The following is a 23,551-nucleotide window of genomic DNA, read 5'->3' as shown; positions in this document are numbered from 1 at the left end:
GCACAATGAAGAGACCATTGTAATATTAGGAACCTTTTATTGAAAGGTTCTGGTCAGAGTATAAATCACACTACCAAGTCTTAATCTCAGGAGATAAAAGGCATTTACAACAGAGGTTCTCACATACATCTGAAATAAAAACAGACTGAAAATGATATAAATAAGTTCTATGGAAAATAAAACTCGGCTTACAAAAAATATATGCATTTATGTATACATTTTCTCACATCAGTACTAGTACATCTATACTGTACAGATTCGGTACGTATCATTTACAGCCCTGTGTTGAATCATACATACAAGACTGGTCCAAAAATAGCCCCTAGCTCTAAGGCCTTCAGTGTTGGCAAACCTGAGGTGCCTGGATAGGTAGAAGCAATATAGTAGAAGCTCCCCATAGCATACAGGAAGGCTAATTCTACACTCCAAATAGAGTCCTATCCCTACTAACCACTTCAGTATAGTCTAGTGTAGACTTCAAGGGTTTGGGGGTAGGAGTCTATTTGTAATTGAGCCTAGATGGGGAAACATATTGCCTACATACACCTAACCAGTCCCTTCAGATCTGCAAACTTTAAAAGGGGGAAAGGCTAGAAGACAAAGGAGCCAAGGAGCTGTTTTTGGACTGAGCCATAGGGTACCTAGAATAGGTGCTTGAAGAACAGTGTAGCCAAGTAGTGCACAGGCACTAACGCACGGGTCACAACGCTTTTCATAGAAAGAACCTACGTAGATTCACTAACAAACGTGAAGTGAGCTACTTAGCGTACATTCCTTACGCCCTCTTCAGATGCTATGAAATGCATCCTTCCTCAGAGAGAACTACGTGGTTTAACACCTATGTTTGTGTCACACATTCAGAGGCTAACTACCGTAGCGCCTATTGACGATAGTATCTTCTGGCCAGGGGAGTTTTAAGAGCCCCCGACACTCGTTCTGAACGTTAAAATGCGTCGCTTGCGGCATGGTTTTGAAAACGTAAGGAACGTATCTTTTCATATTAGCAACAAAATAATATTTTAAAAAAAGGCTAAATTACTACACACCTAAATAAGATGAGGGTTCCCACACAGCCATATTTCCATGTTACTGCACTTGTTTATGGAAAACAAACGGAAGATAGAGGCGTACCTAATTAGTTATCTGCGTCTCTGAACACCTGTGTGTAAATGGAAGACAGACTCCAAAAACGTGTTGACACTGAAAAATACTGTCGGCTGTAACTGTTAAAACCGGTTAAAACAGTATACAGTAAGTGTATATTTTTAATTTGTGAATTTTATTTTTTGATATGTCTTTTGATATGAAAGTAGAGGGATTTCTGTTTCTGGAACCGTACCATAGTTGAGAATCGATTCACGTTTAGCTGGAGTATTTGGCTGTTTTGGCTGCCAGAGCCAGTTCGCCTTTAAACAGAACATGTAAGGTCCTTGGACTATAATGAGTAACTTTAAGCTCCTTTAGTCCATTGTTGGACTAGGTTTTACCCTCCAACTGTATTAGACCAATAATTACTTCCAAGGAATGGAGGAAGAAAGAAAGGATGCATTTCAAAGTTCCAAACAGGGCCTTACAGTAAGTTGTAGCCTGATCCCAGATCTGTATATGCCTTAGCCAATTCAACTCCTCTGTATATGTACTATGGCATGACAATTATAGTATTGCTGAAGCAGCAACAGATCTTGGAGAAGGCTAAGTAAGTTGTACAATAGAGAGAACTACACATTCATAATAAAAAGTCTTTATGCTGTGGATGTGTGGTGTGTGGTTTCAGGGGTTGTTTTAGCGAGTGCTGCAGCCGTGTGTCCTGGAGAGGAACTGCAGGTTTGGTGTGTGTCATGTCCTTTACTTTTGCTCCTTTAGAGGGCGCTAGTGTCCGACTCTCAGACTTGGAGCGAGCACCTCGACAGTCACTGTGGTGAGACCTGTCTGCCAGGGACAGGGGCGGGGCTTGGAGTGCGTCCATAGGCTTAAAGAGGTCAAAGGTTACAAGTGTCCGTGGGGGTTTGTGGTACGAGGGGGGGCAGCTAGGGGCAGGGGGCGGTTTCTTCCTCTCGTCCTTATGGTTGACCTCTCGATCTCTCTTTCCTTCCTTCACATGAGAGGGTGTGGGTCTAGGAGAGAGAACCTTCCCATCCTCCTCTCTCCCTGGATTGGGGTGTGTGGATGGGTTACCCTCTCTATACCCGTTTCTGTCCTTCTTTCCATGAGAGGGTTTGTGTCTGTGTGTGCTGCTCTCTCTGCCCTCCTCTCTCTCTAGCCGTGTGTGAGACTGTGTCTGTGCACTATTACCACCTCTGTCCCTGTCTCGTTCCTTCTTGATTTGAGGCTGTGTCTTTGAAGCAGTGTCTGTCTCCCTCATTCCCTTCTCCCTCTGGGTGAGTTGGGATGGATGTGTGTGTTTCCTCTCCTCATCCTCCTTTTTCCTAATGGGTGGAGACATCTCTGTTTGTGTGGTGATTTCCATTACACTCTCATCTTTCCCCTTCTCTTTCTCCTTCACTCTATCCTTCTCCTTATCTTTCCCTCTCTCCCTTTCTCTGTCCTTATCTTTCACCTTCTCCTTCTTCTCTTTCCCCCGCTCCTCCTTCTCTTTCCCCCGTTCCTTCTTCTCCCTCTCCACTTTCTCCCTCTCCACTTTCTCCTTACCGTCTTTCTCCAAATCTTTCCCCTTCCCTTTGTCCTTCTCTTTCTGGACTTGTGGAGGTGTCTTCTGATGTCTTTCTTCCTCCTCTCTCTCTATGCCAGCCTGCTGTGATGCCTTTGAGAGTTCACTATCTTCCTCCATCAGCACTTGTGGTGGCATCTGTGTGGGTGTAGTGCCATCTCTTGCTCTTTTTCTCACCCTCTCTTCCATCTTGTGATGGTCATCATCCTCCTTTCTTTTCTTGACTTCCAGTAGTGTCTCTGTGACTGCGTTTCCTTTCCCTCTCTCCTCCTTGACTAAAGGGAATGCCAGTGTCGATGTACAGCCTCCTCTCTCCCCTCCCTCCTCCCGCGTGTCTTCTTCCTCCTTGCAAACTGATGGCGGCTCCTGTACAGGCGCCCTTCCCCCTGCCTCCTCAGTCTTTACCTGTGGCTGTGTAGGAGTGTCCTCTTTCCCTCCCTCCTCCTCACTTTCCTCCGTTTCTTCCGCTTCCTCTATGACTTGACTTGTTGCCTGTGTAGAAGTACAGCTCTTCTCCCTCTCCTCTTCCTCCCTCTCTTGGTCCAGGTGGTATTGTCTGAGGCGGATGTGCCAGGCCAGGCTGCAGACAGCAGACACAGTCTTGAACTGGTGCACCACTCCCCTGGGGATGAAGTAGATGTCGTCGTGGTAGAGCTGGATACGAGCGTAGCGGATGCCCTCTCTCCTCAGCTGGTTCAGCTTGGCATCATCTATCCACTGCACACACTACGGAGGGGGAGAGTGGGAGAGAGGGAGGGGGAGAGTGGGAGAGAGGGAGGGGGAGAGTGGGAGAGAGGGTGGGTGGGAGGGAGAGAGGGTGGGTGGGAGGGAGAGAGGGTGGGTGGGAGAGAAGGAGGGTGGGTGGGTGGGAGAGAAGGAGGGTGGGTGGGTGGGAGAGAAGGAGGGTGGGTGGGTGGGAGAGAAGGAGGGTGGGTGGGTGGGAGAGAAGGAGGGTGGGTGGGTGGGAGAGAAGGAGGGTGGGTGGGTGGGAGAGCAAAAAAGGAGGAGTGAAAGGGGCAGTAGAGGAGATTATTTTGTTGGTTAAAGCCACCATTGACACACAATCATTGGTTAATAATCTGTTCTAATGATCCATGTAGAATCCATTGATCTCAGAAGTACCTGTGAGAGGGGTGGTTCGTACAGGTCTAGCTGGAGCCTCTGGACCACTTCAGGGAAATCTCCAGCGTGGAAACACACCACGTCTTTGGTAATCCTGGCAGGAGCATCACTACAGGGACAGACAAGGGGAGAGAGACACTGTCAGCAAGAGGAGCTCAGGTGTGTACAGATATGGATGGGCTGTGTGTGTGTGTGTGTGTGTGTGTGTGTGTGTGTGTGTGTGTGTGTGTGTGTGTGTGTGTGTGTGTACTAGATCAGGGGTACAGAGGCCAGGTGTGTACCCACCCCTCTCCGCAGCGCACAGCCTTGAGCACCCCTACGGCGGCGGTGGTCTGTCTCTCGAAGCCCTGTCCGATGTGGTCGGCGTGGGCTCTGGTCCGGTCCTCAAACAGCATCTCCCTGGGCTCGCTGGCCCGCGGCAGGTACTGCAGGTTCTTGATCTCATTGGTTGACCTGGAACAGGGGGAAATGTAAACTGACCTTAAAAAGTAGTAACAAAATGCTATAGGATGTGGCATAAGGATACCAAATCCTAAGATACCTCAGACTACTTCATTGTTGTCAGCTATTAATTCTAATGTCTTATGTCATGTTAGTGTCTTGCTGCCATGCCTTGGTTCTTGTCCCTACCAAGCCTAGACCTAACTCAATCTTTTCACTATGGTGGTCAAACAACCATGCCAAACAAAACAACGCAACACACCTCTTTCTCTTGTAGGGGGACTTGGGCATGTCAGCCACAGGGATCATCTGTTCCCCTGGTCTGACCCACATGATGGGCCCATCATCACTCTCTGTGGGGCTCCGCAGGCGCAGGCTGGAGAACGTGCCCCAGGGCAGGGTACGCTGGGACCACACACAATTACACATCACCTTATTTACTTTGATATATTTACAGAACCAGTCAAAAGTTTGGATACACCTACTCATTCAAGAGTTTTTCTTTATTTTTACTATTTCTACATTGTAGAATAATAGTGAAGACATCAAAACTATGAAATAACACACATGGAATCATGTAGTAACTAAAAAAAGTGTTAAACCAATAAAAATACATGATGACAGCTTTGCACACTCTTGGCATTCTCTCAACCAGCTTCATGTGGTAGTCACCAAGAATGCATTTCAATTAACAGGTGTGACTGTAAAAAGTTAATTTGTGGAACTTCTCTCATTCTTAAAGCATTCGAGCCAATCAGTTGTGTTGTGACAAGGTAGGTGTGTTATACAGTAGGTGTCCATATTATGGCAAGAACAGCTCAAATAAGAAAAGAGAAACGACAGTCCATCATTACTTTAAGACACGAAGGTCAGTCAACATGGAAAATGTCAAGAACTTTGAACATTTCTTCAAGTGCAGTCGCAAAAACCATCAAGCGCTATGATGAAACTGGCTCTCATGAAAGGAAGACCCAGAGTTACCTCTGCCGCAGAGGATAAGATCATTAGAGTTACCAGCCTAAGAAATTGCAGTCCAAATAAATGCTTCACTGAGTTCAAGTAACAGACACATCTCAACATCAACTGTAGTCCAGAGGAGACTGCGTGAATCAGGCCTTCATGGTCGAATTGCTGCAAAGAAACCACTACTAAAGAACACCAATAGGAAGAAGAGACTTTCTTTGGGCCAAGAAACACAAGCAATGGACATTAGACCGGTGGAAACCTGTCCTTTGGTCTGATGAGTCCAAATTTGATATTTTTGGTTCCAACTGCCATGTCTTTGTGAGACACAGAGTAGGTGAACGGATGATCTCCGCATGTGTGGTTCCCACTGTGAAGCATGGAGGAGGTGTGATGGTGCTTGCTGGTGACACTCAGTGTCACAGCATTCTGCAGCAATACGCCATCCCATCTGGTTTGGGCTTAGTGGGACTATCATTTGTTTTTCAACAAGACAATGATCCCAAACACACCTCCAGGCTGTGTAAGGTCTATTTGACCAAGAAGGAGAGTGATGGATGCTGCATCAGATGACCTGGACTCCACAATCACCCGATTGAGATGCTTTGGGATGAGTTGGACCGCAGAGTGAAGGACAAGCAGCCAACAAGTGCTCAGCATATGTGGGAACTCCTTCAAAACTGTTGGAAAAGCATTCCAGATGAAGCTGGTTGAGAGAATGCCAAGAGTGTGCAAAGCTGTCATCAAGGCAAAGGGTGGCTACTTTGAAGAATCTCAAAGATTTATTTAACACTTTTTTGGTTACTACATGATTCCATGGTTGTAATTTCATAGTTTTGATGTCTTCACTATTATTCTACAATGTAGAAAATAGTCAAAATAAAAAGCCTTGAATGAGTAGGTGTGTCCAAACCTTTGACTGGTACTGTTTGTCTAACACACAGCACTCATCACATAATGTGGTGATTTTCATAGTCTTAAAAATTACCACAAAAAAAAAGTGGTCAACAGAAACAAAACAGATCTCTGAAAACGTAGAAATATTTTACATTAAATTATAGCACTGTCATAGCGGAAAAACATATCTAGACCGACAAATCCCAATTGTTGGGAATACTGATGGGAGACGCCATCCTTCCGTAGCCTATTTGAAGCTTGCAGGTCACAGGCTATAGCCTAGCTTTAGTCTAAATCAATGTTGATCAAAACAGTTAAATAGGCTAGATTGTAATGTTGCTCAGTAAAATAATAGGCATATAAAATATTAGGTTACAGACAAAAGTGAACTATTCGCTGCTCTCATTCTGGCACACGATGATCATCACAAAGAATTGAATCTTAATCAAATATTTGATCAACCGAAATAAGGAAACGTTTCTGAAAACCTCATGTTCTCCATCTAACTATAGGCATGTTATTATGAAAATACTAAGCTGTAGACCACAGATCAATTATTTTAGATACAACTGAAAATACACGTTAAAGTTCACTGCCAGACAAGTCAAAACCATTTCGCTGTCTTGCGCGACAAAAAAGCTGCATTTAAAAAATATATATTTTGGATCCATTGGTAGGATACAGGCCGACCCAATTTGGATCTGATTCTCTCTCAGGTCTGACATGTTTTGGGTCGTATCTGGTCCACCTGAGATCCGAATCGACATAGATTATTTATTTTTTATTACCGGATCCTGTCGGGGAGGAATTTAACGGATCCAATTCGGATGTTTGGGAGACGAGAAGACCTATACTCTACACCCACCTCAAGGAAGGGCGATTCCTCCAGCATGTTTATGAACTCGGGAAAGTAGTCTCCCACCTCCTCGTCCACGGCCCCCACCAGGCTGACCTGCCGCATGGCCCCCGCACGGTACGTCCCCTGGGAGTAGGTACGCTTCACCTGGAGACAGACAAAGGGGGAAGATAGGTTAAAATGGGAGATGTGAATGGACAGGTAAGTGCTCTGGAAGTAGGAGTCAAGAGAGACACCAGCATCAGATACACAGGTGCTGAAATAGTCAATAAGGCTAGAAAGACATCTACCAACAGACAGAAGATAAACATTCAACAAACTCCGCTTTTCAACTTTTCTTTTACCATGCAAGTTTCGGGTCAGTAAAAATAACCACTGATGTTGAGAAATGTTACTGTAATTTTGACAACACAGTTTAACCTAAATACAAGCACTCGGCTGATTCATCATCTTCTTCCCATCATGCGGAAATGGACTGTTAACACCATAACACATTATATTCGCAAGACAAGCTGACTATCTATCCATCAAGAATCCATTAATGTCAGCAACATCTAGCTGTAGCAGGTGTCTCTGTCATGGCCCAATACACACAGCTACTAATGGTAACAGAAGCTCACTAATAACCCTTCAACACCCTGCAGTGTTTGTTCACATGATGGAATCAAGTCAAGTAGTAAGTGACTGCCTTTCATTTTCAGCATTGCTGAATGTTCAACCACGTGACGTCTGAGAGAGAGCAGTAGACCTTTCAAGCTATCTGCAGGGAGGAAGGAAACAGGGTTGCTAGGATACAGGAGTAAGAGTCCCTGGTCGGGGGGAAATATAAATGCAGATTCTGAACGGAAACAAACACTCGGAGAAGAATCAAGGAGTCACACTAGCAGGACCTAGTGCAGAGTTAAGAAGTCACGCATAGCCTAGCTTTCACAAACAGAGGAGGGAAGAGAATGAGCTGATCAGGTCATCCTTGAGGTGTTCATCTCCAATCATGTATTTAATATCCATCTCGTGAGGACCCCTGACAACAGTGAGTCCAGGAAATTTCTGGTTATGACAACCAATCATATCGCCGTCTACATATCGCCATTTACATCGACGGGACAGTAGTGGAGAGGGTAGTAAGTCTTAAGTTCCTCGGTGTACACATCACGGACAAACTGAATTGGTCCACCCACACAGACAGCGTTGTGAAGAAGGCGCAGCAGCGCCTCTTCAACCTCAGGAGGCTGAAGAAATTCGGCTTGTCACCAAAAGCACTAACAAACTTCTACAGATGCACAATCGAGAGCATCCTGTCGGGCTGTATCACCGCCTGGTACGGCAACTGCTCCGCCCACAACCGTAAGGCTCTCCAGAGGGTAGTGAGGTCTGCACAACGCATCACAGGGGGAAAACTACCTGCCCTCCAGGACACCTACACCACCCGATGTCACAGGAAGGCCATAAAGATCATCAAGGACAACAACCACCCGAGCCACTGCCTGTTCACCCCGCTATCATCCAGAAGGCGAGGTCAGTACATGTGCATCAAAGCAGGGACCGAGAGACTGAAAAACAGCTTCTATCTCAAGGCCATCAGACTGTTAAACAGCCATCACTAACATTGAGTGGCCGCTGCCAACATACTAACTCAACTCCAGCCACTTTAATAATGGGAATTGATGGAAATGTATGTAAAAATGTATCACTAGCCACTTTAAACAATGCCACTTAATATAATGTTTACATACCCTACATTACTCATCTCATATGCATATGTATATACTGTACTCTATATCATCTACTGCATCTTGCCATCTTTATGTAATACATGTACCACTAGCCACTTTGAACTATGCCACTTTATGTTTATATACCCTACATTACTCATCTCATATGTATATACTGTACTCTATACCATCTACTGCATCTTGCCTATGCCGTTCTGTACCATCACTCATTCATATATCTTTATGTACATATTCTTTATCCCTTTACACTTGTGTGTATAAGGCAGTAGTTGTGGAATTGTTAGGTTAGATTACTCGTTGGTTATTGCTGCATTGTCGGAACTAGAAGCACAAGCATTTCGCTACACTCGCATTAACATCTGCTAACCATGTGTATGTGACATAAAATTTGATTTGACTTACAACCAAGAGCTAACCAAAAATTGCACTTGCCAACCAATCCGAGACGCCAGCGCAATCAAGAATTGACCAATGAGAATAGAGCTATGGAAGTGTCCGGAACTAGAAGAGTGTCTCTCCTCTGTCTCTAACAAACATTTCATCCAACAGTAAAGTTAAAACTTTCGCGGCTCATATTATATTTTTCTGAAATCAGAAGTTGTCTGCTGTTTTCAATTGGAACATCTATCACTAGCATGTACGATCATCACATTAGTACAGTTGGCTAACAACTTAGCTAGCCACAGTACTTACAGTAACAGTAGCTAGCTGCATGTTTTGACAGGTTGTCAAAATAGTTTCTCTTCATGTCAGCCCCAATATTTCCATACTAGGCTGAAATCCTAGTGTGATTTTATAGTAGGCCTAAGTTTTGTTGCCCAGCTAGTTAAAGTCAGATAGCTTGAAATTACTTAAATGAATAATGTGGCTAGCTAGATGTTGACATTGAATAAACATGCACTTGCTTGTGTGTGTTATAATGTGCTGAGAGAGTTGAGATGTCAGGTAAAGGTTAGACACTGTTCATTTAAAATGTTCCATCTATACACCCAATTTGCTTATACTCATCAATAAACTCGCCCCCTTATTTCCATAGCAAGTTGTCAGATGGGAGCCTTGTCCTCAGACACCAGCTTCTACAGATGCACAACTGAGAAGATCCTATCTGGCTGCATCACCGCCTGTAAAGGCAGCTCCACCGTCCCCCGGGAAGATCACCAAGGACTTCAGCCACGGCCTGTTCTCTTCGCTTCTGTCTGCCAGACGGTACCGGAGCATCTACCACCAGGCCATAAGACTTAAAAGGCCTGGCTGTCCACCTGCACAACCTGCTGTTCACCTGCACCTTAAAAGACAGTTTCCACTGACTCTGACAGTATTGCTTCCGACAAAGCATTGCTACCTACCGCTCCACTAAAGTCACAGCCCTTGCCCACGCACACACATCACTGCTGATATTATTTATATGTACTGCTCACTTCATCTACTTGTTGACATAGCACATTTCACAGTACATACCATTACTGCTAGGTTTTACTACTACTTTTATACCTTTTAATATTTGTTTACCACTTGCCTTATTGTGTTCTTTGTTTTTGACATTTCACTGCACTGTTGAGAGGTAGTCCAACAATGGACTAAAGGAGCCTAAAGTTACTCATTATAGTCCAAGGACCTTACATGTTCTGTTTAAAGGCGAACTGGCTCTGGCAGCCAAAACAGCCAAATACTCCAGCTAAACGTGAATCGATTCTCAACTACGGTACGGTTCCAGAAACAGAAATCCCTCTACTTTCATATCACATCAAAATACACACACTGTTTTGACCGGGTTTTAACACAGTTGTCGCTGACAGTATTTTTCAGTGACAACACGTTTGTGGCATCCGTCTTCTGTTCACACACACACTTAAAAGACGTAGATAGCCAATTACCACAGGGAGTCGACTCTGCCTTCAGTCTGTTTTCCGTAAACACATGCTCTAACATGGAGATATGGCTGTGTAGTAACTCTAACCCCCGTACAGAAGACGCCTTGGTCCAATGACTTACGTGTAATGTAATGGAATTGAGAGTCATGAATTATCAAGGGCTATGTTGACAGGTAGCTTGCAAGTAAGCATTTAATTTCACTGTTTACACTGAGGTATCCTGTGTATATCACGAACAACTTGGATTTGACTTAATTTAATTCTATTTTTGACAGTAAGGATGCGTGCCCGGCTGGGACTCTGCAGCCCCCTGTCCTCCGCTCCTTACAGGATGGGCATTCTGATGGAGCCAGCAGTCTCTCTCCATTTTCAATTAATTATAGAAATATAATTATTTGTGTTCAATTGTTTGTCCCTCTGTAGTGTCTATTTAACTATATTACTATTTTAAGCTTATACAGCACAATTTTTCATTGAGGCGCAAACGGATATGGTCAAAAACAAACAGTGCAGTTATGCCCTCAGTGAGGCAATCAAACATTACAAACAGTGTCAGTACAGAGACAAAGTGGAGTCGCAATTTAACGGCTCAGACACGAGACGTATGTGGCAAGGACAATCATGGATTACAAAGGGAAACCACCCACGCTGCGGACACCGACATATTGGTACCGGACAAGCTAAACACCTTCTTCAGGTGCTTTGAGGATAACACAGTGCCACCGACGCGGGCCACTCCAGAGGACTGTGGGCTCTCGTTCTCCGTGGCCGATGTAAGACATTTCAGCGCTTTAACCCTCGCAAGGCTGCTGGCCCAGACGGCATCCCTAGCCACGTCCTCAAAGCATGCGCAGACAAGCTGGCTGGATTGTTTAGCTATCTATACACTACCGGTCAAAAGTTTGGACACGCCTACCAATTCAAGGGTTTTTCTTTATTCTTTACTATTTTCTACATTGTAGAATAATAGTGAAGACATCAAAACTATGAAATAACACATATGGAATGATGTAAGAGCCAAAAAAAAGTGTTTCAAAAATCTAAATACATTTTATATTTGAAATTATTCAAATAGCCACCCTTTGCCTTGACAGCTTTGCACACTCTTGGCATTCTCTTAACCAGCTTCACCTGGAATGCTTTTCCAACAGTCTTGAAGGAGTTCCCACATATTCTGAGCACTTGTTGGCTGCTTTTCCTTCTCTCTGCGGTCCGACTCATCCCAAACCATCTCAATTTGGTTGAGGTCGGGTGATTGTGGAAACCAGGTCATCTGATGCAGCACTCCATCACTCTCCTTCTTGGTCAAATAGCCCTTACACAGCCTGAAGGTGTGTTGGGTCATTGTCCTGTCGAAAAACAAATGACAGTCCCACTAAGCCCAAACCAGATGGGATAGCGTATCGCTGCATAATGCTGTGGTAGCAATGTTGGTTAAGTGTGCCTTGAATTCTAAATAAATTACAGACAGTGTCACCAGCAAAGCACCCCCACACCATAACACCTCCTCCATGCTTTACAGTGGGAAGTACCCATACGGAGATCATCCGTTCACCCACAACGGTTCCACAAATTAACTTTTAACAAGGCACACCTGTTAATTGAAATGCATTCCAGGTGACTACCTCGAAGCTGGTTGAGAGAATGCCAAGAGTGTGCAAAGCTGTCATCAAGGCAAAGGGTGGCTATTTGAAGAATCTTAAATATAAAATATATTTGGATTTGTTTAACACTTTTTTGGTTACTACACGATTCCATATGTGTTATTTCATAGTTTTGATGTCTTCACTATTATTCTACAATGTAGAAAATAGTAATAAAAAAAAATTAAACGTTAAATGAGTATGTGTTCTAAAACTTTTGACTGGTAGTGCATTCAATCACTCCCTATTCCAGTCTGCTGTCTCCACTTGCTTCAAGATATCCACCATTGCTTTCTTAGGTACAGGAACAAAGGTAACTGAACTAAATGATTATCACCGCATAGCACTCACTGCTGTCACCATGAAGTTCTATGAAAGGCTAGTTAAGGATCATATCACCTCCATCCTACCTGACACCCTAGACCAGGGGTGTCAAACTCATTTCGCATCGTGGGCCACATACGGCCTAGGGAGATGTCAAGTGGGCCGGACCATTAAAATTATACCATACTCTGCTATAAATAACCAAAATATCATATAGCTGGCTTTTACCGCTGCTTCACTGACTTCTCGGCTCTGGATGAAAGTTGACTGCTGTTTCCTCAGACCCGCCAGCAATTCGTTAATCTTATCTCTTCTCAGTTGTCCTTGCAAGCCGTCATATTTTTCGCTGTGATGAGTCTCGTAGTGGCGTCGAATATTATATTCCTTCAATACCGAAACTTGTTGCAAACACACCAAGCACGAAGGTTTTCCGTGCATCTCTGTAAATAAATAGGACGTGGTCCATTTTTCTTTGAAAATTCTACACTCCTTATCTACTTTTCTCCGTTTGGATAACGACATTTTGGCTAATGAGGGTGTAGCGGAGAGGTAGAGACCAAGGTATTAACAACGTCGTAACAAGCAGCAGATGGCGCATTGATACCGTCTGCTGTTTTCAGTCTGTCTCAGTGATGCGGCTTGTCTTCTACTCTGATGGAAAGAGTGCGCCCCTTAGCGGATAATCCATGAATTGCAGCGAATTAAAAATATTAATTCCATGTCTTTTATGCATTTTTTCCACTTTCAAATTATCCTGCGGGCCTGATCGAACCTCCTTGGGGGCCGGTTCCGGCCCGCGGGCCGTATGTTTGACACCCCTGCCCTAGACCTACTTCAATTTCCACACCGCCCCAATATATCCACAGACGATGCAATCACCATCGCACTGCCCTATCCCATCTGGACAAGAGGAATACCTACGTATGTAAGAACGCTGTTCATTGACTAGAGGTCGACCGATTAATCGGAATGGCAGACTAATTAGGGCCGATTTCAAGTTTTCATAACAATCGGAAATCGGTAAAAAAAAAAAAAAATGTACACCTTTATTTAACTAGGCAAGTCAGTTAAGAACACATTCTTATTTTCAATGACAGCCTAGGAACGGTGGGTTAACTGCCTTGTTCAGAGGCAGAACGACAGATTTTTACCTTGTCAGCTCAGGGATTCAATCTTGCAACCTTACGGTTAACTAGTCCAAAGCTCTTACCACCTGCCTCACGAGGAGCCCGCCTGTTACGCCAATGCAGTAAGACGCCAAGGTAAGTTGCTAGCTAGCATTAAACTTATCTTATAAAAAACAATCAATAAATCATAATCACTAGTTATAACTACACATAGTTGATGAAATTACTAGTTTATCTAGCGTGTCCTGCGTTGCATATAATCGATGCGGTGCGCATTCGCGAAAAAGGACTGTCGTTGCTCCAACGTGTACCTAACCATAAACATCAATGCCTTTCTTAAAATCAATACACAGAAGTATATATTTTTAAACCTGCATATTTAGCTAAAAGAAATCCAGGTTAGCAGGAAATATTAACCAGATGAAATTGTGTCACTTCTCTTGCGTTCATTGCACGCAGAGTCAGGGTATATGCAACCTGGCTCATTGCGAACTAATTTGCCCGAATTTTAAGTAATTAAGACATAACATTGAAGGTTGTGCAATGTAACAGGAATATTTAGACTTATGGATGCCACCCGTTAGATAAAATACGGAACGGTTCAGTATTTCACTGAAAGAATAAACGTTTTGTTTTCGAGATGATAGTTTCCGGATTCGACCATATTAACGACCTAAGGCTCGTATTTCTGTGTTATTATGTTATAATTAAGTCTATGATTTGATAGAGCAGTTTGACTGAGCGATGGTAGGCACCAGCATGCTCGTAAGCATTCATTCAAACAGCACTTTGTGCGTTTTGCCAGCAGCTCTGCTGTTATGAATTCAAGCCTATCAACTCCCGAGATTAGGCTGGTGTAACCGATGTGAAATGGCTAGCTAGTTAGCGGGGTGCGCGCTAATAGCGTTTCAAACGTCACTCGCTCTGAGACTTGGAGTAGTTGTTCCCCTTGCTCTGCATGGGTAACGCTGCTTCGAGGGTGGCTGTTGTCGATGTGTTTCTGGTTCGAGCCCAGGTAGCGGCGAGGAGAGGGATGGAAGCTATACTGTTACACTGGCAATACTAAAGTGCCTATAAGAACATCCAATAGCCAAAGGTATATGAAATACAAATCGTATAGAGAGAAATAGTCCTATAATTCCTATAATAACTCCAACCTAAAACGTCTAACCTGGGAATATTGAAGACTCATTTTAAAAGGAACCACCAGCTTTCATATGTTCTGAGCAAGGAACTTAAACGTTAGCTTTCTTACATGGCACATATTGCACTTTTACTTTCTTCTCCAACACTTTGTTTTTGCATTATTTAAACCAAATTGAACATGTTTCATTATTTATTTGAGGCTAAATTGATTTTATTTATGTATTATATTAAGTTCAAATAAGTGTTCATTCAGTATTGTTGTAATTGTCATTATTACAAATACATTTTTTATTTTTAAATCGGCTGATTAATCAGTATTGGCTTTTTTTGGTCCTCCAATAATCGGTATCGGAGTTGAAAAATCATTATCGGTCAACCTCTATCATTGACTACAGCTCAGCCTTCAACATCATAGTATCCTCCAAGCTCATCATTAAATTTGGGGCCCTGGGTCTGAACCCCGCCCTGTGCAACTGGGTCCTGGACTTCCTGCTGATCCTCAACCCAGGGGCCCCACAAGGGAGCGTGCTCAGTCCCCTCCTGTACTCCCTGTTCACTCATGACCGTGTGGCCATGCATGCCTCTAACTCAATCATCAAATTTGCAATGACAGTAGTAGGCCTGATTACTAACAATGAGACAGCCTACAGGGAGAAGTGCCCTGGCAGAGTGGTGCAGGAAAATAACCTCTCCCTCAACGTCAACAAAACGAAGGAGCTGATCGTGGACTTCAGGAGAGAGCATGGGAGCACGCACCCATCCACATCGACGGGGCTGCAGTGGAGAGGGTGAAAAGCTTCAAGTTCCTCAGCATACACATTGACACCCTGAAATGGTCTATCCACACAGACAATGTGGTGAAGAAGGCGCAACAGCGCCTCTTCAACCTCCGGAGGCTGAAGAAATGTAGCTTGGCCCCTAACACGGAACCCAAACCGGCTGCACGCGTGCGCCATCGTGCGCTATCGTGCATATATTTATTTTGCCCCCCTACACCAAACGCGATCACGACACGCAGGTTAAAATATCAAAACAAACTCTGAACCAATTACATTAATTTGGGGACAGGTCGAAAAGCATTAAACATGTATGGCACTTTAGCTAGTTAGCTTGCACTTGCTAGCTAATTTGTCCTGGGATATAAACATTGAGTTGTTATTTTACCTGAAATGCACAAGGTCCTTTACTCCGACAATTAATCCACACATAAAACGGCCAACCGAATCGTTTCTAGTCATCTCTCCTCCTTCCAGGCTTTTTCATCTTTGAACTTATATGGTGATCGGCATCTAAACTTTCATAGTATTACCACGACGACCGGCAAAACAGTTCGTCTTTCAATCACCCACGTGGGTATAACCAATGAGGAGATGGCAAGTGGGTACCTGCTTCTATAAACCAATGAGGAGATGGGAGAGGCAGGACTTTCAGAGCGATCTGCGTCAGAAATATAAAGGAGTTCTATTTTAGCCCTTGGCATCGCAGACGCTCGTTGGCGCGAGCGAGCAGTGTGGGTGCAATAATTTAATAACATTGATTTCAAAATGTATTTTGCGACGCTCGTGCACGTGTCCAGTCTGGTCAGCATGTAAGACTCTCACAAACTTTTATAGATGCACCCTTGAGAGCATCCTGTCAGGCTGTATCACCGCCCGGTACCTCACCAGAGGGTGGTGCGATCTGTCCAACGCATCACCGGTGGCACACTGCCTGCCGTCCAGGACACATACAGCCCCCGATATCACAGGAAGGCCAAAAAGATAATCAAGGACATCAACCACCCGAGCCACGGCCTGTTCACCCCGCTATCATCCAGAAGGCGAGATCAGCACATGTGCATCAAAGCTGGGACCGAGACTGAAAAACAGCTTCTATATCAAGGGCATCAGACTGTTAAATAGCCATCACTAGCCAACTACCACCCAGTTACTCAACCCTGCACCTTAGAGGCTGCTGCCCCATGTACATAGACATGGAATCACTGGTCACTTTAATAATAGACCACTGGTCACTTTAATAATGTTTACATACTGTTTTACTCATTTCATAGGTATATACTGTAGTCTAGTCAATGCAATTATATTAAACTATTACAGTATATAAGTTGTTGCCTTCTCACCAAGCTGCTTGCCTATTGTCCTGTAGCCCATCCCAGCCTTGTACAGGTCTACAATTTATCCCTGATGTCCTTACACAGCTCTCTGGTCTTGGCCATTGTGGAGAGGTTGGAGTCTGTTTGATTGAGTGTGTGGACAGGTGTCTTTTATACAGGTAACGAGTTCAAACAGGTGCAGTTAATACAGGTAATGAGTGGAGAACAGGAGGGCTTCTTAAAGAAAAACTAACAGGTCTGTGAGAGCCGGAATTCTTACTGGTTGGTAGGTGATCAAATACTTATGTCATGCAATAAAATGCAAATTAATTACTTAAAAATCATACAATGTGATTTTCTGGATTTTTGTTTTAGATTCCGTCTCTCACAGTTGAAGTGTACCTATGATAAAAATGACAGACCTCTACATGCTTTGTAAGTAGGAAAACCTGCAAAATCGGCAGTGTATCAAATACTTGTTCTCCCCACTGTATATATACACTAAATATTCTATCCACATACTGTCCATAATGTCTATACATCCCATTATACACACACACACACACACACACACACACACACACACACACACACACACACACACACACACACACACACACACACACACACACACACACACACACACACACACACACACACACACACACACACACACACACACACACACACTTATACTCCGGACTCAGACATTGCTTGTCCTAATATTTTTAAATTCCATTATGTTACTTTTAGATGTGTGTATTGCTGTGTATTGTTAGATACTACAGCACTGTTGGAGCTAGGAAAACAAGCATTTAGCTACACCTGCAATATCATCTGCTAAACATGTGTATGTGACCAATACAATGTGATTTGATGTATTAGTCAGTGTTCTCCCCTTCCTCTTAATTCACTCTGTGCACAAAAGCCCTTAGATGAACGCTCCGACTGCATTTTGATAAATTCATATTAGTCTTTGAACGCTCCATTTTATAAACTATTTAATTTTCCAGCATGTGTGATATGTGCACCGATTTCAAACAATTAAAGTATATTTGTCACTCATGTCTTCTTCCAATTCTGTGTTTTTAATTACTTCCTTGATTTACAATCAAAACAACTTAGCTAACATTGTGTTTGCGATGTGAACATGATCTTAAATGTATAGATTAAGCCCTTTATCTTAATTGGGATAAACAAGATGTAACTCCTGTGGTGTTTAGGCTTAACATTGGGAGTCCCACAGGGCGGCGCACAATTGGCCCAGTGTCGTCCGGGTTAGGTCAGGTTAGGCCATCATTGTAAAATAAGAATTTGTTATTAACTGACTTGCCTAGTTAAATAAAGGTTAAATAAAAATATATAAACACATTTACCCATCAACAAGTTTGAATCCTGACAGGTTTTCATATTAAAAAGAGAGATTTACAGGGTAAGAAGGGGCGAGGATTGTCGGAAGAAGCCCAATGCTTTCCTACTGTAAGGAAAAGAAAGCATAAAAAACTAATTCTAGGGTAAATACAGCAGCCGGGTCGGAGTCATTGAGTATGTTCACTTTCGGTAAAAAAAATCCCCCGAATTCGCTACAATTATTCATTCTTGGCTGCGCAACCTCGACTTATGAGCAACATCCTTGGCGCAGTGGGAAATCAACGAGGTGGGATTGATATGCTCTGTCATTTTAGGCTGGTTCAAACCCTCATCCAGGCAATAATCTAACAACATATGGAGCGTCAAAGATTCACCAACGCCTTTGGAGCAAAGATAACAAAGCCTAAACGTAAACAAAATGGATATGGCCCAGATGGAGAGGCTAGTCCCGTGAAAACGCTGGGCTACAAAAACAACATGCACTTCAAATCACACAACATCAGCACCAGTGTGTGGAAGTGACTGGTACTGATGTGGTGATTCTTTGGGATGCTTATAAAGCACAACAGTATTATACCAGCATTATAAAGCATTCTCCCTCATCCATCCACTGACCTGAGTGTGGAAGTTGGTCATGGTGGTGGTCTCTATATCCTTCTTCCCCAGCACCTCCATCTTGACGGGTGCGTTGGGGAACTTGTAGGAGAAGTAGTCCAGGAAGTCTGGTAGGTAGGAGGCCGCTCCATGGATGATGCCCATGACGTAATGGGCGGCGTCAGCTTGGTCCTCGCTGAATGACAGGGTGACAAACTCCTGGGCGAAGCGCTGCATCTCAGCCGGGGAGAGACAGGCCAGCTGCTGAGTGTAAGCGTGGGCCACCAAGGCCCCGCCGTTGGCCTGCTGTTCCACGTGGATCAGACTGCCAAACTCCAGCACCGCCATGCCAAGGGACGGGGCACTGTGGAGGGGGGAGCCATAGCCCAACCTCTCCCTGACCATGGAGGCTGTGGAGGTGGACACAGAAGTACTAGTGGTGATGCTGGAAAAATCCTGATGGGGACTTGGGAAGGTTTGGAAGAAACTGTTATTGGTGCTGTTGTTACTTCTGTCTGGTGTGTTGAGCAGGTCCGGCAGGTCCACAGATACACCAGAACACACCGTCTGGCTGGAGCGGTGGTGCATCTTGGGCCGGCTGCGTCTTTCCCTCTCGCCGTCTTTGTGCTTCTTTTTCTTCTTCTTCTTTAACTTTTTCAAGAGGAGCTCATCCTCAGAGTTGAATTTTGGCTTTTCTGTTGAGTCTGCATGGAAGAGAAGACGTGTAAGCCAACAGGTGTAAATAAGATGTGCATACATCTTGAAGGCACTAGTGCTGGTAAATGACCTAGCTACTTCACATCTTGAAGGCACTAGTGCTGGTAAATGACCTAGCTACTTCACATCTTTTGACTAAATGTATTATGAGAGGGAAACTAAAACAGTGTGAACACCTCTGACATGGGCATGACAAACACGGCATCAATCTCCAAGCAATCACCATGAAGAGCTTCTCTCACCCATACCTTTCAGTGGCATTTTCACCTCGCCATTCTCCCTCGCAACATCATTCACAACCATCCCTGGGTGGTTCTTCTTCTCCCTGTCCCTCTCTTTATCAGTATCCTTCTCCCTTTTCTTCTCTCTTTCCTCATCTTTGCCAGTGTGATCTTAAAAATGGAAATGTAATACAGATTATGTAGTAACAGATATATTGATAGTGATCAATCAACACGTCATTCATGTTCAACTTCTCAAGTGTAGGCCTATCAGTCAGTAGTATTATAAACAGCTGGGCCTAGTGGCATTATGTAGGCCTACTGTACAGTGGCACTGTAACTAATGTTATCAGCTGGCCTTAGTCATTTAAAACCTAGTTTCCATTACTTTTAACATGAAATCCGTTATTCAGAAGACTGACCTCGTAACATCTTTACATCACCATTCTCCGTCTTTGTATGGCAACTCGGAGGGCTCACTTTCTCCAGGAGTGATCTCTGCATTTTAGTGCTCTTCTCTTTTTCCTTGTGACGTTTCTCCTTCGGTTTCTTCACTTTCGAAGGAGAGGCGAGAAAGTTGCTGATCTTGAAGATCTTTCGTGCGGGAGCTGGCGAGGTGGAGTTGCTCGGCTTAGCCGGGCCGAAACTCCATTTCGCTGGGCTTCCATAACTCTGCTTCCCGTTGTGTTTTTCCCCTGCGCACACTACGTCCCCGTTCAATTTCTTTTGCTTCAAGCTCTTCTCCTCAATTCTGACTTTCTTGGGCGGTGGGGGGAAGACATCGTTGGAAGACTGTGGTCGACTCTCAGGTGGTATTTTGGGTACCAAGGGTTTTGGGGGATTTATTTTGCCATTAGCTGCGAAATGCATGGATCCTACGGACTCAGCCATCTTGAAAGTTTCAATTTTTTACGCTCCTACGTAACTGCTGCGTGAGAGACAGGGAGGGGCGGGCCCCTGTGTAGTACGTCAGAAAAGAAGAGGGGGGAACAGTAAACACTTTGCAAACGGGAAAGTCTAGCTGTCATTGATACAATGTTATACTATGCACCCTGTACCTCAGCTACACTGTTACAATGAATATAGTACAATATTGACATTGCCACATCTCTCACTATCACTGTGATATGAGATATATAATTGATATAGTGACATAAATGAAAGAGATTGGACGATAGAGAATATTCTAAATATATGAGTGTCTTTCCTGTAAAGAGTTATTAATCCACATTTGACTATTTGTTTTTCCTTGCTTGGGTACTCACTACACCAACATTTTGAGTGGCAATTTATCTCAGTGCTAGAGTCATCACTACAGACCCTGGTTCAATCCCAGGCTGTATTTTTTTTATTTAGCTAGGCAAGTCAGTTAAGAACAAATTCTTATTTACAATGATGGCCTACACCAGCCAAACCCAGACGACGCTGGGCCAATTGTGCGCCACTCTATGGGACTCCTAATCACGGCCAGTTGTGATACAGCCTGGATTCGAACCAGGGTGTCTGTAGTGATGCCTCTAGCACTGACCACTGCGCCACTCAGGAGGTCTGTCTCACAACCGTCCGTCATCGGGAGTCCAATAGGGCGGGGCACAATTGGCCCAGCATTGTCAGGGTTAGGGGAGGGTTTGACCGGGGTAAGCCATCATTGTAAAATAAGAATTTGTTCTTAAAAATAAAGGTAAAAAAAATACATAATCACGGCTATGCTGCAATATTAAAATATACCACACGATGGCAGCAGAGGCACGACTCACTTAACAATGGCATCCATGTCTTGCTGTTGAGAGAGAGAGAGAGAGAGAGAGAGAGAGAGAGAGAGAGAGAGAGAGAGAGAGAGAGAGAGAGAGAGAGAGAGAGAGAGAGAGAGAGAGAGAGAAGGGGGGGTTGACGAGAGAGGGGGAGAGGACTCTACTCCTAGCACTTCACTTCATGTAGATCCTACAGAATTGGATAGGCATAAGCAATGTGGTTTCCTAGCCACTGTGCTTCTACCTCTCCATTGCTTGCTCTTTGGGGTTTTAGGTGGGTTATCTGTAAAGCACTTTGTGACAACTGCTGATGTAAAAAGTACTTTATAAAATAGATTTGATTGATTAATAGGCTGATCGATTTTTTTCTCTCCATATTGCTGAAATCTACCCAATCTTCTCTGAACTTCACAAGTGCAGGAGTAGGGACTACCCACTGTTATTTCAAGCAAAAAAAATCTATGTGATGACGTTGAATCAACGTGGAAACTGATTGTATTTGAAAAAACTTATCAATGTAATATATATATATTTTTTTTTAACCCAACTTTTAACCTACATCCAATGACATGGTGACATTATTTAGTTGTTTTCACACTGAATTCACGTTAGTTGACAACTCAAGCAAATGTAAATCAAAACTAGACTTTGAACTGACGTCTGGGCCCAGTAGTTAGTGGTTAGTTCTGTGCGGACCAGAGTATGAGGGAGGGAGAGAGCTTATTTATTTAACTAGGCAAGTCAGTTAAGAACAAATTCTTATTTACAATGACGGCCTACCAAAAGGCAAAAGGCCTGCGGGGACAGGGGCTGGGTTTAAAAATATAGGACAAAACACACATCACGACAAAAGACACCACAACACTACATAAAGAGAGACCTAAGACAACAACGTAGTATTGCAGCAACACATGACAACACAGCATGGTAGCAACAACATGGCAGCAGCACAACAAGATCAAGATGAGCGACCCAGGGGTGTAATGTGCTTTGGGGACCTTTAACAGAATGTGACTGGCAGAACGGGTGTTGTATGTGGAGGATGAGGGCTGCAGTAGGTATCTCAGATAGGGGGCAGTGAGGTAAAAGAGGGTTTTATAAATAAGCATCAACCAGTGGGTCTTGCGACGGGTATACAGAGATGACCAGTTTACAGATGAGTATAGAGGACAGTGATGTGTCCTATAAGGAGCATTGGTGGATAATCTGATGGCCGAATGGTAAAGAACATCTAGCCTCTCGAGAGCACCCTTACCTGCTGATCTATAAATTACGTCTCCGTAATCTAGCATGGGTAGGATGGTCATCTGAATCAGGGTTAGTTTGGCAACTGGGGTGAAAGAGGAACGATTACAATAGAGGAAACCAAGTCTAGATTTAACCTTAGCCTGCAGCTTTGATATGTGCTGAGAGAAGGACAGTGTACCGTCTAGCCATACTCCCAAGTACTTGTATGAAAGGAGGGAGGAAGGAAGGGAGGTGTTAGAGGGAGGAAGAGAGAAGAGAGGGAAATGGAAAAATATAGTGACAGGGAAAATTGAGAGACGGAGAGAGAGACATCACGTGCACTTTAAACCTCTCTGCTGTTTTCACAGATCTAGTTAAAACCCAAATACATGAAGCGAGTGATGTCATTTCAAAACATGACTCAGATTACACAATCCAACCTTGATAATAGTAATAGGCCTGTTTACGCTCAACTTCAGCTGTGTCTTTTCTCATTTATTGATTATTTATATTACCTAGCTTGTGTCTCAGTTACCGAATAAACTATGTGCTGTAAACAGCATTCAATCATGTTTCCAGTAATGCACTGGTTATCTGAAAAAGGGAAGTTTATCTGCATGCAAACATAAATCAGAAATAAACACAGTGAAAATATGCAAACTATCCCTCATCTAAATAATTCTGTTCAAGTGCACCCTCGGCGAAGGGATCAATTTTTTAATACCACTCTATCCTTTTAATGCAACATTCAAGTAGGGGTTAAAATCCATCAGAGACAACGGAGAGT

The 23,551-nt window shown here is 43.7% G+C and overlaps 1 protein-coding gene across 2 annotated transcripts; it reads right to left on the bottom strand.

Annotated features, from left to right (window-relative positions):
• Positions 1-17: 17 nt before the first annotated feature.
• Positions 18-20,735, bottom strand: LOC139540084 (lysine-specific demethylase RSBN1L-like). Of its 2 annotated transcripts, XM_071343638.1 has the most exons (8): positions 20,209-20,735; positions 19,814-19,957; positions 18,870-19,552; positions 6,957-7,094; positions 4,494-4,636; positions 4,076-4,243; positions 3,791-3,899; positions 18-3,394 (listed from the first exon to the last, which is right to left on the bottom strand). In XM_071343638.1, exons 1-8 carry the CDS (start codon positions 20,675-20,677, stop codon positions 1,727-1,729), a joined length of 3,522 nt encoding a protein of 1,173 aa, XP_071199739.1. In that variant the 5' UTR covers positions 20,678-20,735; the 3' UTR covers positions 18-1,726. The 2 variants fall into 2 exon arrangements, with proteins under 2 accessions (XP_071199739.1, XP_071199740.1); XM_071343639.1 differs by lacking the exon at positions 19,814-19,957 and having other exon boundaries at positions 20,209-20,702.
• Between the last annotated feature and the right edge of the window lie 2,816 nt (positions 20,736-23,551).

The sequence above is a fragment of the Salvelinus alpinus genome, chromosome 15, assembly GCF_045679555.1.
Source record: "Salvelinus alpinus chromosome 15, SLU_Salpinus.1, whole genome shotgun sequence".
Lineage (NCBI taxonomy): Eukaryota > Metazoa > Chordata > Actinopteri > Salmoniformes > Salmonidae > Salvelinus > Salvelinus alpinus.
The sequence above is the reverse complement of the archived record's forward strand: the minus strand, read 5'-3'. Positions and strand labels throughout refer to the sequence as shown.